Below are 15,646 nucleotides of genomic sequence, written 5' to 3' on the forward strand. Positions count from 1 at the left end.
TCTGTTTCTTTAATTTTGTATCTATATGAGATGATGGATGTTCACTTAATTTATTGTGCTAATCATTTCTTGATGTATGTAAGTCAAATCATTATGCCATACACTTATACAATGCTGTCTGTCAATTACATCTCAATGAAACTGGAAGGGAAAAAAAGAATAAATGGACATTAATTTTTCCTGTCAAGTCATTTTCTCTTAAGACAGGTCGGGCAGAAGCACATCGTAGGGAATGTTTTACACTTTCCTCTGCAACTCCAGGGCTGAGCACAGACCTGGCACAGATTAGGTCAAAGCAGATTTACCAGTGAAGGGCCCCTCACTTGCACCACTCCTTCTGAAGTCCAGGGAGGAGGCCCCGCAATGTGTTCACTAGCCATATGCCTTGTAATTTGCAAAAGTAAAAGGTTTCAGGCATAATTGTCTGTAGCTATTTGTGTTACTTTAATCAAGAATCCTGGCTAATGTACACAGTAAGTGCTAGAGCTAGGACTTGAACCCAGGCTCTTAGTTCTGGTCCTGTGCTCCCTCTATCATGCCACTCATGTAACTCATCTCAGGCTACAAGCCAAGCAAACCTTGCTGCTACCCTGGCAGGTAAAAGTCAGAATCCAGGGCTTCCCTGGTGGTGCAGTGGTTAAGAATCCACCTGCCAATGCAGGGGACACGGGTTCAAGCCCTGGTCTGGGAAGATCTCCCATGCCACAGAGCAACTAAGCCCGTGGGCCACAACTTCTGAGCCTGTGCTCTAGAGCCCATGAGCCACAACTACTGAGCCCACGAGCCTAGAGCCCATTCTCCACAACAAGAGAAGCCACCGCAATGAGAAGCCTGTGCACAGCAACAAAGAGTAGCCCCCACTTACCACAACTAGAGAAAGCCCACAAGCAGCAATGAAGACCCAATGCAGCCAAACATAAATAAAATTTTTTAAAAAAAGTCAAAATCCATGGGGAGGAGTTTTACCTACCTGACTCCCAAAAATACTTGCAGGAGAGTGCAAATGCCAGAGACGAAGAAAATGGTGCTGATGAGGTAGCTCTGGGTCAGGGGGTCATGCTGCAAACACAGGTCCTTGGCCAGGATGAGTGGAATTGCCACAAGTCCCCCCAGGGCTGTGAGGAAGTGCTGTGGGCAGAGCAGAGAGAAGAGATGGGCTTGGAGATGCTGTAGTTGCCTACTCTACCTTCATTCCTATTCCTACTGCCAGAGGCAAGAGTTCCATCTCTGGTCTCAGAGGAGCCTGGCCTTGAGCGACAGGCAGTGAGATCCAGGCAAGCAGTGGGAAGGAACCAGGAAGCCCTGGCAGCAAGAAGCAGGGACCCAGCCAGAAGGTCTGGGGTTCAAGGGCAGGACCCTACTGCCAAGAACTGATGTTCTAGGTAAGAAATCAAGGCAGGGACACAGCACAGGAGGATATAACATGAACCAAGGAGGGGACCTTAAGAACAAGAACAAGGCAAGAGGCTCATTATTAAAATAAGGCACAAGGTGAGGGCAAAACCATTGACCAGGATGGCCTGAGCACATTCTCCAAGATAGATCATATGTTAGGTCACAAAACAGCCTTAGCAAATTTAAGAAGATTGAAACCATACCAAGAATCTTTTCTGTCTGCAATGGTATGAAACTAGAAATCAATAACAGGAGGAAAACTGGACACAAATTTGTGGAACTTAGCATCACACTTCTGAACAATCAATGGGTCAAAGAAGAAATCAAAAGGGAAATCAAAAAATATCTTAAGACAGGCTTCCCTGGTGGCGCAGTGGTCGAGAGTCCGCCTGCCGATGCAGGGGACACGAGTTCGTGCCCCGGTCCGGGAAGATCCCACATGTCGCGGAGCGGCTGGGCCCGTGAGCCATGGCCGCTGAGCCTGCGCGTCCGGAGCCTGTGCTCCGCAATGGGAGAGGCCACAACAGTGAGAGGCCTGCGCACCACAAAAAAATATATATATGTATATCTTAAGACAACTGAAAATGGAAACAAAACATACCAAGACTACTGGGATGCAGCAAAAGCAGTTCTAAGAGGAAAGTTTATAGCAATAAATGCCTACATTAAGAAAAAAGAAAGATCTCAAATAAACAACCTAACTTTATTCCTCAAGGAAGTAGAAAAGGAAGAACAATCTCCAAAGTTAGAAGAAGAAAGGAAAAAACAATGATCAAAGCAGAAATAAATGAAATGAAAAACAACAGAAAAAAATCAGCAAAACTAGAGCTGGTTTTTTAAGATAAGCAAACCCTTAGCTAAACTCAGAAAAAAGGGGAGAAGACTCAAATAAAATTAGAAATGATACAAAAGAAAGACAAAGTATCCTTAAACACTAGTGTGAACAATTACACACCAACAAATTGGATAACCTAGAAGAAATGGATAAATTACTAGAAACACACAACTTACCAAGACTGAATCATGAAGAAATAGAAAATCTGTACAGACCAATAAGTAGTGAGGAGACTGAAACAGTAATCAAAACTTTCCAATGAAGAAAAGCCCAGGAACAGATGGTTTCACTGGTGAATTCTATCAAACGTCTAAAGAAGAATTAGTACCAAGCCTTCCCAAACTATTCCAAAAACTGAAGAGGAGGAAACACTCCCAAACTCATTTTACAAGGCCAGCATAAGCCCTGATACCAAAGCCAGATAAGGACACTACAAGAAAAGAAAACTACATGTCAATATCCTTCATGGATATAGATGTAAAAATTCTCAACAAAAATACTAGCAAACTGAATTCAACAGCACATTAAAAGGGTCATACACCATAATCAAGCGGGATTTTACCCCTGGATGCAAGAATGGTCAATATACACAAGTCAAAAAATATGATACACCGCATTAATAAAATTAAAGACAAAAATCATATGATCATCCCAATAAATGCAGAAAGAGTATTTGACAAAATTCAACATCTTTTCATGATAAAAATATCTACATTATCCATTTTATTGGCTCATAATAGTATTTTTAAAAATAGTATGACATTTGCTCTTCTTATTTTGTAGAAAAGCACAGAGAAGTTAACAAAAAAGTGTATCCCATCCCTGGTACCCCACATTGAACTGTTTGTAAAATTAAAAGAAACACATCTATAAGATTAGAAGATTCAAGCTACAAAAGTTACAAAATAAATAGTGAAAGTTGAAAGCCACCCTTCCTTTCCTAGCTTCTCTTCCCAAGGCTAAATACCTCTATTAGTTTCTTGTGAATTCTTCAAAACATGCAAAATTACTACATATACTTATTTCTATTGTTCTATCTCTCTTTCGTTTGTTAGTTTTTAACACAAAAAAAGATCACATTATACACAGTTATTTACTTGGCTTTTTTCACTTAATATATATTGGTGATCATTTTTTAACTGCAAGGTAGATACATCTTTCTCTTTCTAACAGCTACATAAAAAAATTACTTGTTAGGATGTGCCACAGTTCTCTAAGATGGATATTCTGGGGGTGTTTCTAGGGTTTTGTTTGTTCGTTTGTTGTGATTTTACTATTACCAAAAGAAGAACATCTTTGTACTTACCTTAATGAGTCTTGCCAGCATATCTATAGAGAAATCCTTTTTTTTTTTTTAATTTGGCTGTGCCACACGGCTTGCAGGATCTTAGTTCCCCAACCAGGGACTGAACCTCGCCCTCAGCAGTGAAAGCGCAGAGTCCTAACCACTGGACCACTGGGGTATTCCCTACAGAGAAATTCTTATGCATTAGGGACTGGGTTAAACAATATATATGTTTTACATGTTCACAGAAAAGTTGCACCAAATAACATTCCAACAAAAGTGTTTGAGAGTGCTTGTTTCCCAATATTCCCCAAGCATTGGTTATCAAACTCTTTAGTTGTTGCCAAACAAATTATAATTGGTATCTTGAAAAAAAAACCCAACACCACAATGGCCCAGTTGGTGTCCTTTATGTGACCTACTAGCTCAGCATGGGGGAGAATCCTCCCTTAACTCCACACCCCACCCCCAAACTCCTTGAGAGAAAGAGAGACTGGAAGAGCCTTGAGCCCCCTGGAGGTCAACAACATGGAAGGCAAGAATATCAACAACATGGAAGCCAAGAATATCAGCAATTTGACCTGAGTGTGTGTTCATGTGCCTTTTGAGGCAGAGCTTCTTCGGACCCAGTGCTTATGGGTGGCATTACCTGCACTCCCAAGAAGACACAGAGATACCATGGTGGGATATCCAGGATGCTATAAGCCAGGTGGTTACTGCTGAAACCCCTAGGCTGGCCATCCTTCTTCCTGCCTTGGCCACCTTCATGGGAGTTGAATACACCATCACCCTTCTGCTGAGAGTAAGAGAAGAACACATTTGAGCATTTCAAGAGGAATCAAGTGGACTTTTGATGCCGAAACCTCCGCCTCTGTCCACCGGTACTGAATCAAATCTCAGAGACAGAGTTTGGGGTGAATTAGAAAAGAATAACTTTATTATTTTGCTAGGCAAAGGGGGACACAGTGGTCTCCTGCCCTAAAAAACTGTGTGTCCCAACCTGGGAGGATCTGGTGAGGAGTTTTATAGCAACGGTTCAAAGGTGGATTTGCTGGTAAGATTAGGGTGTGTGCAGGGCCTGCACTCCTTTAATCTGATCTCAGGTAATCTGATGAGTTTCTGTGGTTCTTTTAATCTGGCCTCAGGTGGTCTTCTTGAAGAGCTTCTCTGGTTCCTTTAAGCTGGAATGAAGAATGCTGACATCTTCCATTTGTTGGGGGTTTTAGTTCTATAAAGAGCTCAGAAGATACAGTTATGTGTATCCCTTGAGGCTGAACCAGGACCCTGGAACCAGGAGCCTGTCCCAAGGCTGCACTATGGTTTCTTGGCTGCTCCTCCCTTGTCTCTGCAACCCCTCCCTTCCCTGATTAGCAACTGTTTGAATCTGTCCTTTGGGACTCAGGGAAGGTCATGGAAGCTGGAGTCTGTTCCCTACGAACAAGGAACTGGGAACACGGAAAGGCTTCCGTGCCCAGGAGTCCCCTAGGGTCCTGCTCAGTTTCACTTTCTGATTTCAACCAGACAGATGCACAGCTTTCCAGAGGCAAGAGCGATGGGACAGAGATAACTGCTGGCCTGCTTGGGATTTCTAGGTCAAAAGACCAGTGATTTTCTATACTATACATCTGCAGCAAGACCTCCACATGCAGTCTGGGGCAAATCAAGAGAGGTGGGTGCCTTGCCTGAAGCCCTGGCAGAGAAGAAACTTTGTGGAGGAGGGAATGGGGGTCAACTCCACGGTCAGGAAATGGGCAGGTAAATGGGGATTCTGGCCCAGAACGGTGTAGCTGCCCTTGCATACGCTCCTACAGGCCAGCCTTGCGCCAAAGCCCTCATCACAGCATGTTGATTATAATGGATGGACTGTTTCCTTATCCATCTCTTCTGCTGGGGTGTGAGTTCCTAGAATGCATTCACTGTGCCTTATTCTTTTTGTCCCAGCTTCTAGAATAGTCTGTGCGCTCAGTCTGAACAGTCTGAGTGTATGGATGAATGAATAGATATAACACAAATGTAAATAAGTGCAGGGCATACAGAATGCTCTAGGGTCAATAGCCAAGTTATATTCCTACCAGTTTAACCCCCAATTAACTTTGAATCGTAGACCTTCTCCTCCAACTTATTGGCTATATAGTTTACCAAACTTGGGCAAATTACTAATATTTTTAAGCCTCATTTTTCTGATCTATACAACAGAAATGTCAATAACATCTACTTCATAGTTGAGCCAGTCCTCCTCCTCCATGGGGTAGAGCACTGGCAAATCTGATCCTAATTCCTTCCCAGTACTCGGGGCCCACATCACTGGCGATGGAGAAAATGGCCCAGCACACTGAGCCTCCAGGCAGCCGGAGGAGCCCGGGGCCGTGGTCAGGCTTGCTGACCGTGGGTGGACTGAGCCAGCCACAGCACAGCTCCGCAGAGTCGCATTGCTCCTGGGCCTCAGAACAGCGTTTGCTCATTAACCTTCTAGCATTTAGTTTCTGAAACTTAAATGTAAGGATTTTGTCTCTACTCATCTATTTAGCAATGCCTGGGAACAAGCATCCCAAAACTGTTCCAGGAAGCATTCCCTGACTTCACTCCACCCCGGCCTCAGACCAGACGAGGCCTTCCCTCCTCAGAGGCATGTTTACTACAGCCCAGAACACACCTCACTACCCTATGTCTTCTCGTCCTAAAGGCCATAAAGTCCCAAAACTACTCCATCTCTAGCACAGAGTTAGTGCTCACAGCATTCTCTGTTGAGCTATAAAATAAATGAACCCACGTATAATGACCATAAAGAACTTTTCTCACGGATTTTAAAAAATAAATACTTAACTGGTTAGAATTCTTTGGAAACAACACGCTGATCTTATTTACACTCCTGAAAAGAAGGAGGCACTGATGCTACTTGGTACTTGGGTCGCACAAGAAGGACGGCTGGCTCTGCCTAAGGAGGTCAACGCCAAGCCAAAGATGGCCGGGAGGCTGCTGGAGGGAAGTCTGGAGCACTTATCGCGAGGTTTTAGTGAAGGCGTGGCACAGTCAGTGAGCACGACAGCAAGAGCGGGAGAACAGGCTGAGGAAAAAAGAGGAGGGGCAGAAGGAAAGAGCGGCTGGCTGATTGGCTGGTTGGTTGATTGATGCTGGGTAGGCTACACAGAACAGCAGAGCGCGCAGTTTGGAGTGGGGGAGACGTGGTCTGTCATTCCCCTGCTTGGCAGCCATAGGCACTTCACTTTCCCTCTCCCAGCCTCAGTGTCCCCTTCTAACTCTGGGATGGTTGCAAAAATACTGGAAGTCTGTGTGGCTGCCTGTTATGTGCGCCGGTGATTGAGCTCACCGGGCTGGGGCAGGTACAGCTGCCAGCAAACTCACCTCATACCTTCTCCCAGGACCCCTCGGAATTCTCAGAAAGGTGATGGGGAGGGAAACACTGACTGAGGGAAATGTTAGTTTGGGGTCTTTTTTTTTTTTTTTCCTATTAAGAGTCAATGACTCAAAGAGTGTTCTCAGCCTGATGACCTCTGAATGTTCTAAGTTCTGTCTAGATATCAACTTGGACCATCTGAAGGTTATAGAAACCACTTCTGTAATCGTTTTAAAACAGTTTTCTGGGAAATTGACCTTGTATGAGGTCCCACATGAAAAAAAAAAACCTAGAACTGAGAGTGGGGAAAAACTTGTCTTCGTTGAGAACGGCTGGTTCTTCGCTTCTGATAGGAGTGTGAGACTTCTGTGAAACCCGTCAGTCATGGCTGGTTAGAAAGCATAGGGCCTGATCAAAATACATCTTTTGTTGTAAACTACCTTACATCACTTATGCAAAGCACTGGGACAAAAAATAAAATAAGAAGGTACACAGTGTACCTGAGATTCCTGTGTGTCAGAGATGAGTCACTAGCATATTAAAGACACCCATAGAAACAAGTGACATCCCAGAGGTATTTTAGAGCAGGGGCTTCTCAGATGGAGGTGGAAGAAGTCCCATCTCAGGGCATATCCGGATACGGGAAGCGCCTTTATCCCAGGAGAATCCCTGGGCGGGAAAATTCTGTGAGTCTTAGAGCAGCTGAAGATCGCCTACAAATACCTTTTTGAAGGAAGAATGAACTCTTAATGAAGCTTCCCTGCCAGTGAGCACTGGTGTGAGAAGGGGGGCCACAAAGTCTCCTGGTTGGAATTGTCTGTCAACTCAACACACGAGCTGTAATTTCGCCAAAAGCCTTGCTCCAAAGAGGCATTGTGCTGAGGCTTGGCATTTTATAGTGCTTCACAGTTTGCAAAGACCTTCCAATGCATCCTCTCGTTTGATTCTCACAACCCAGTTTAAGGATGAGGAGACTGAGGCTTGTCCGAGGTCCCCTTGTAAATGGGAGAATGGAACCCTCCTCTTTCGGTGTCGAGGGCAGCTACTGGCAGGTGCTTCCCTGTGAGTACAGGGACAGCTTGCCAGCTCTCAGGAGCAGACCAGCAGAGCAGCAGGAGACTCTGCTGCAGAGGGAGCAGCAGTGGGAAGGAGGGTGCCTGGGGGGGAAGTGAATCCCTTGGCCCTCTGACTCCATCCATTCCCCATACAGCCTCCCACTCCCTGATGTGCCCCTCTAGCTTTGCTTCCTAACACTTCCATTCAGCTGACTCTAGCCAATGGGATTGACCATATCCCTCCAAACGTGGCCTCAATTATCCTGCCTCAGTGCCTTTGCTCACCCTGTGCTCCCTACCTGATCCCCACGACCCTGCTTCCCCTAAACCCACCTTCAAAGAGCTCAATGCCTCCTTTTCCTGTACCTCTTCTGCTTCCCCCACCCGATATGATTGCCCTCCTTGTACTCCCAACACATCTTGTTGCTCTGTTATGTAATTCACCATCTTCTCCCTTGTATCAGAAATATTTTTTTATACCCCGCTTTCCCCTAGCTAGGCCGTAAGCTTTCAAGGTGGGGAAGCTGTCTTCCCCATGTTTATATCCCTAGAAGATTCTAGCAAAGCAATATGCACTTGAAAACCAAAAACATCTCAGAAAATGGCCTCTTAATCTGGGTGCTGAAACTGAGGCTTTGAAGAAAATAACAAGACAGGCCACTGAAAAAAAATCAGATGTGTCCAGACTCTTCCACTCCCCACTGGCCTCAGGTGACCAATGAGGTGGAAAACATCACAGCCTTCAGAAAATGGAGTCTTCAACTTATTTCCCAAGATTTTTTTTTTTTTGGCTTCCATAAGGTAGTGGCAGAAGTGTTTTATTTTTTTTAAAAAAAGGCCCAAAATGGAGTCACTTATGCTAAGCCCCATGTTGGCAAACCAAGACTTAATATCTCACCTAACTGCAGTTTCAGTCTCTCCCAGGAATGTAACCTTTAACCAGTCAGTCGAATTATCTGGTCAGCACTAGTGAGCTGATCTGCCTGGTAGACACCTGCTTTCAGGAAAGTGACCTCACCTGAAACAATCCACTCTTTGATAGAATAACTTCCTTGCCCTGCCTCCTTCTGCCTATAAAGCTCTTCCATTTTGTACAGCTCCTCAAAGCTCCTTTCTATTTGCTATGATGGGATGCTGCCTGTTTCATGAATCATTGAATAAAGTCAATTAGAGCTTTAAATTTACTCCATTGAATTTTGTTTTTTAACAGAAGGAATTCTTTGGAGAAGACAGGAGATTTCTCTCAGGTGTCTTCCACAATATTCCAGAAGAGATGGTCAGGGTCTCTTTACCAGAAGGCTGGCCAGCAGTGGGCAGGGTCTGACAGCCTGGCTCCAGGCGATCGTTCTGAGGGCCCAGCCTAGGTTCGTGGGTGGCACCTGTCCCACAGACACTATGGCTGCGCCTGGTTGGGGGAGCCTCTTTCTGGCTACGGTGGGCAGAGGGTCCCCACTCAGTTGCCCCTGTTGTTTTTAGGTGGCCAAAATAGGTTGGAGAGAATGGTAGGACCAGGGCTCAAGGACGAGCTACAGAGGCCTCCAGATAGGTTACTGTCACTTTACTTCTCTGGGCCTCAGTTTCCTCATCTGTAAAATGGGAACAGAGGTGCATGCTTCATTGGCTTGAAGGTAGAAAACAAAGTATATAAAGTGCCTGGGGCATACTGGTTATTCCGTAAATGTTAGTTCTCTCTCTCTCTCTCTCTCTCTCTCTCTCTCTCTCTGCTTCCCTCTCTTTGTCTTGCTTCAGAAAGGGCTTCTGATCAAAGAAATCATAATGCTGAGAAACCTACAAAACAATCATTTAGACTCAACAGAGTAAAGCAAAGAGGACTTTTCAGCTCTCCCTTCTTCCTTTGTAATTCATTCACAGAGTTTGGCACCCAGGGAGGAATCTTTGCCTCTGTGAGGGTGAGGTTGGGAGGACAGCTCTAATAATCCAAAGTCTTACCTAGAACAGGAGTCAATGTCCTTAGCACTAAAAATGAACCCGCATTAGGACTTCATGCTGGGACCCCCTCCAGGCATCTTTCCTCCTTTCTGCTACTCCACCCCACCCCTTATGTTTCCCTCTCTTCTACCAGCGCTCACCAAGGGCTCGGGGTGCTCACAGCTGGTGATGGCAGAGTTCATGGCCGCTTAGGGTCTTCTCCTGTTGGCTTCCTCTCAGAACAAAAAAGAAGCCGCTCCAGGAGAGGAAGATTAACTTCTCACCGCCAGCCAAAATGATCAGAGAAAGAGGAGGATCTGGGCCAGCTCCGGGGAGGGTGGGGCCTCCAAGCCCCACCTGCTGGTCTGCAACAGACTCCCCCTCCAGCCCTCTCCGGTCACACTGCAGGGGACCAAGGTGCCTTCAGTGGCAGGGAATGTTTCACAATTTGATAAGTATGGGTAATTGCAGGAGAAGTTAATGATCCCTCTTGCTACCAAGGAAACAAATCAGGGTGCAGCCTCTTGGGATGTGGCAGGAGAGCACTTTCCGGAAGCCAGGTTTCCAGGGGCAGGAAATGAGGGGGATGAGGGTGAGGCTCTGGGCTGAACACAGAGGCTTTTCTGTGTTCTAAAGCTGATTTCTAGCGACCGGCTGAGCCGGAATGAAAGCATTGCAAAAGTAGCGCAAGTAGCCTGGCCCCTGAGATGTACTAATGCAGTCATTAAAGACGGAAAGGTGTGGCTGCTGACCTGGGAGAGGCCACTAAGGCTCATGGCGGGAGCAAAGGCCTCAGGTGAGAGACGGAGGAAAAAAAATGCTTCTAATCCTTGGGTGCTTGTCTCCCTAATACCCAGAAACTTCTAATAACCCCCCTTTCAGAGAGACAAGTCCAGGAAGGTATAGTCTTGCTCTTATTCTACACACGGCACTAAAACGCTCCTCCAAAACTCTCAATAAACCCCACTCTATGAAGTCCAGTGCAAGCAAATACCTGCCCTCCCCACACTTAAGGTCCTTCCTCACTCCACTTCACCCTTTCCTCTCCCTGCCGTTGGCTGGGGTGTACAATTAAACTCCTCTGTAACCTGAGACAAAATGGTGCGGGGTTAGCTACACAACTGAGGCAAAGCAGAAAGATGGTCTCCTGTCACCCCTTCGTTTGGTTGCCTGTACAGTGTGTTCAGAGCCTTCCTCCCTCTTTATCCTCAGGTTCTCTCTTCTGAGCCTGACGCTCTGTCCCACACGGTTCTTTGTACAGGCCCTCCCAGCGTTCACCCTTTGGCTTGCGGTCACTGCCGCTGTCCCCACCTTGCTCAGCAGCTCGGAGGCGGAGCCGAGCCAGTCCCTTTCCTCTTCCTCCACCTTCCACGCCTTAGAAGTCACTTCCAGGGAATTCCCTAGCGGTCCGGGGGTTAGGACTCGGCAATTTCACTGCCGAGGGCCCGGGTTTCGTCCCCGGTCAGGGAACTATAAGATCCCGCAAGCTGCGCGCCTCGGCCAAAAAAAAAAAAGTCACTTCCACAGACTAGTCCCTCCACTCATCACTAGCCAGGCCCGGCTTTGAAACAGGAGGGAAGGGAGCAGGGCACAGCCTTTAAACAAATGACATAGCCCTTAAGGATATGACATAAACTGGCTAGAACCTACTAGGTCCAAGATGGCTGAAGATTCGATTCCCAGTAGCCCTTGAGCCTCGCTATAAGCTCATTATAATATATTAACATGCTAATGACACACCCACAGGCGCCACGGCAGTTCTGTGGCCGACCATAAAAGGCCAAAAAGTGGGCGGTGGTTCATTTCCTGGAAATCCCCGCCCCTTCTCCAAGATAGTTGAAATAATCCTCCTCCTCATTAGCCTATGAAATTACCCAGCCCATAAACACTAACCACCCCATATTCCGGGGCCTCTCGCCTTCTGAGATGGCCCACGCTCTGTCTGTGGAGTGTGTTTCTCCCATGGCTGCTCTCACTTTCCGAGATGACCCCATGCCCTGGAGCCACTCTTGCCTTTTGAGACTGTCCGCATTCTATGGAATGTGTATCTCTCTAAATAAATCCACTTCTTACCTATCGCTTTGGCTCTCACTGAATTCTTTCTGCACTGAGACATAAAGAACCTGAACCGGGCTTCCCTGGTGGCGCAGTGGTTGAGAGTCCACCTGCCGATGCAGGGGACACGGGTTCGTGCCCCGGTCCGGGAAGACCCCACATGCCGCGGAGCGGCTGGGCCCATGAGCCGTGGCCGCTGAGCCTGCGCGTCCGGAGCCTGTGCTCTGCAACGGGAGAGGCCACAACAGTGAAAGGCCCGCGTACCGAAAAATAAATAAATAAAAAGAACCTGAACTTCAGTAGGTCCTGAGACCAGGTGTGTGATTTTAATTAAAAGACAGTGGGTTCAAGTCCCAATCTGGGTTTTGGCTGGGTTCAAGTCCCATCTGATTTGTGCAGTTTCAGCTTCTGCTACCATTTCTCAGCCCTAAGCCACGGTGGTACCCGCAACTCTCCCACGGTCTCAGCTGCCCCAGCTGGTGGTCCTGCCCTCCCTCCCCAGCTGGAATGATCCTGCTACCCCATACACACACCAGCCTGAGGTTCGCCACACACACCCAACACATTCACATGTGATTATTATTTATGACGCTGTGTTTCAAGTTACGGAAATCTAGTTCTAATAATTAGCTCTCGCAATGAGAGAAATTGGTTTTAAGAACATGGAGTCTCTCTGGGAACCCATGATCCTTCCTCAAACACATGAAAGAGTTAAAACTCTTCCATTACATTTGCACACATAAACTTCTAATCCCAAATTTGAGGCAGTTCCTCAGGCCCCAGCCACTTTGGGAGGAGAAAGGCACTGGACCTCTCCATATGTAATGCATCATGGCCCCACCGAAAGCACCATCTTTGTGTGGAATAAGCTACACAGGGAGGCTTGACCTGGACCTTTTCACTGTTGAGGGCAGCTAAATTGGCTGTTGGCTGTCATAGGAGGGAATCTGCCAAGAGACAGCCATAGGGCAAGTCACACCTGACAGCAAGAATGAAAGAGGCCAGCAGCGTTTCTCAGAAGGTCAAGCTAAACTCAGGGTGCACCTCTTGGTTTTGCCATTGAGAATCCATTTAGCCTCCCCTCATTTTCCTCTTGGGAACCATCCTGACCCACAGCAACCAGTCCATGGGCTTCAGGCAGGGTTTACTCTGCCCCGTGGTGCCCTGCATGAGGGTGAGGGGCCAGCTGGAGCACTGCAAACTCCTGGCCACAGCCTTGGATTAGCAATGGTCATGGCAACCAACCAGAGACAACAGATGCAATGGAACTTTGCAGGGCCTCTGGGGAGAGAGGCATTCTCTCTTTCTCACTAAACCTGAACCTAAAGGATGCTGGTCTGTAGCTGCTGACAGCCATCTCATGATACATAGACCAGGTCCCAGTGATATTTGAATCTATACGTCAAGCCATACACCTCTGCTAAAAAGTTCTCTTTTTGGCTTAAACAAATTTGATTTGTGTTTTCTGTCATTTGCAACCAAAAAACCAATCCACAACTTATACTTTTATCTCCAGTCCTAGACTGGTTCTAGAATAACTTATACAACATTTGCCAACTATTTACCCTTCACCAACAATGACTGTTAAATTTCAAGGGCATTAAAAATAACTTAAACATCGATTCCAATGCTGACGACCTCAACATATTTCTACACAACAGAATCAATTGTCTAAAATGTGACAAAAACAACCCAAGAGAGTACTGAGGAAACAATTTAAAGACTACTTGTCTCTGAGATGCTTCATTCAAATGAAAACCTAATTCGTTAATCTTATACTGTTGATGTGAAAGGCCAAGAGACCAACATTAGTCGTGGAGGCTGGGGGTTTCTAAATCTTTATCAAGCTCTGACTTGTTTTAACAGAAATTGAAGGTGTAGAATTTTAGGTTTGTATTTGCAAACTTATTTACTTCAAATTTTGATACGTGCAGCTTGGGAAAGCTGCCTCAAGTGGATTGTGGCTTTTAATTTGTGACCTCCTGGTCTAAATAATTCCCATACTCATGCTTAATTAAATCCCCGTTTATAATGCAGGGATTGGCAAACTATGACTCATAGGCCAAACCTGGCCCATGACCCATCTGTGTAAATAGAGTTTTCTTGGAGCACATGCACGCCCATTCATTTATATATTCTCTATCGCGGCTTTTGTGTAACAAGGGCAGTGTTGAATAGTTGTGACAAACCAGAAAGCCTAAAATAATTTATTAACTGGTCCTTTATAGAAAAAGTTTGCGGATTCTTGCTCTAGGACACCAGTCCAAAAACTTTAAACATCTTCAGCATATACTTTTTCATCTATAATTATACAATGGAGGTATGATTTAAATAAATAAATTTAAACAAAGTATAACTAAGAACTTTTTTAAAATCTTATTTTCTGGACTTCCCTGGTGGCACAGTGGTTAAGAATCTGCCTGGCAATGCAGGGGACACACGTTTGAGCCCTGGTCCGGGAAGATTCCACATGCCGCGGAGCAACTAAGCCCGCGAGCCACAACTGCTGAGCCCGCGTGCCACAACTACTGAAGCCCACGCGCCTAGAGCCCGTGCTCTGCAACAAGAGTAGCCCCCGCTCGATGCAACTAGAGAAAAGCCTGAATGCAGCAACGAAGACCCAATGCAGCCAAAAATAAATCTTTTTTAAAAATCCTATATTCTCTTCTTTTTTTATATATCGTTTTCAGATTCTTTTCCATTATAGGTTATTACAAGATATCGAATATAGTTCCCTGTGCTACATAGTAGGTCCTTGTTGTTTATTTTATATATAGTAGTGTGTATCTGCCCTATTTTCTCTTCTTCAGTTGATATCAGTATTTGCATTTCTCTTCCAAAGCTCAACATACTACGAGCTTTCCTTTGAGTTCACTCTTCCAGAGCCCAGGTATGACTCCAGGGCTGCTTTTTTCTTTTTTCTCTGTTCTTGTGTAACTATATCCTTCTGCTAACCCTTCAGCTTGTCTCTGTCTTTCTGTGTCCATGTCCTTCTGTTGGGCAAGCCAGGCCCAGGGAAGAATATCCAGGTGGGGTCCCAGGAGACAGGGCTGGACTCCTGGATGAGATGGTACTGACCTGGGGGCCGCTGACTGTAAAACCAAAACCTGAAACCAGCTTGTGGGGTTGAAAACCATTACTGCAATACAACCAGGCAGATTCCAAAGTTAGAAAACAGGTTGCCAAAATTTAGCTGCTGCTCCAAGCTGCCCCTTGCCCTGCAGCCAGCTTTGGTGTCTTTTTCATTCCAGCTCTCCCTATGGCACCCTCTGCTACCCCCGCTGCCGGGTCAATGAGACTTGGAGAAGAGGGTGGGGCTGGATGGGCAGAGACCAATGAAAGTCAGATGGGTTCTCATGCAGAGACACCTCTGGCATGAGAGGTCCTGGGTTTACAGACTCCATCAGCTTGAAGTGCCCTATCTGACCTTTTCCGCAGGCCTGAGCACCATTCTGCAGCCTTCTTGGGTCACCTCGTGACCCACATATTCCAGAGGGCAATATTCCAGAGCCCTTCTTGGCAACTCATAACTCACCCTGCTACTGCCTGGCCATTAGAGGATCTGGAAAATCAGAGGATGCCTGGTAGGTGTAAATCAAAGGCTATGAGTTAGTGTTCTTAGTTGCAAGCAACAGAAACTGACTTTGACCAATTTAAGCAAAAAATGGGCAGTTATTTGAAGAGCGCTGGTAGCTCAATGAAGAGTTGAATGAAGAGTTGACCAACCAGGAGTTGGA

At 46.1% G+C, this 15,646-nt stretch overlaps 1 protein-coding gene across 1 annotated transcript in view; it reads right to left on the reverse strand.

The window, feature by feature from the left end:
• Positions 1-3,557, reverse strand: part of LOC101318811 (solute carrier family 23 member 2-like) — a 29,011-nt gene extending 25,454 nt beyond the window's left edge. The window contains exons 1-2 of the mRNA XM_073809470.1: positions 3,537-3,557; positions 971-1,128 (exon numbers count right to left, since the gene is read on the reverse strand). Coding sequence (XP_073665571.1) covers positions 971-1,128; positions 3,537-3,557 — 179 coding nt within the window. The remainder of the gene's footprint in view (positions 1-970; positions 1,129-3,536) is intronic.
• Positions 3,558-15,646: the final 12,089 nt, after the last annotated feature.

The sequence above is a fragment of the Tursiops truncatus genome, chromosome 9 (assembly GCF_011762595.2).
Source record: "Tursiops truncatus isolate mTurTru1 chromosome 9, mTurTru1.mat.Y, whole genome shotgun sequence".
NCBI lineage: Eukaryota > Metazoa > Chordata > Mammalia > Artiodactyla > Delphinidae > Tursiops > Tursiops truncatus.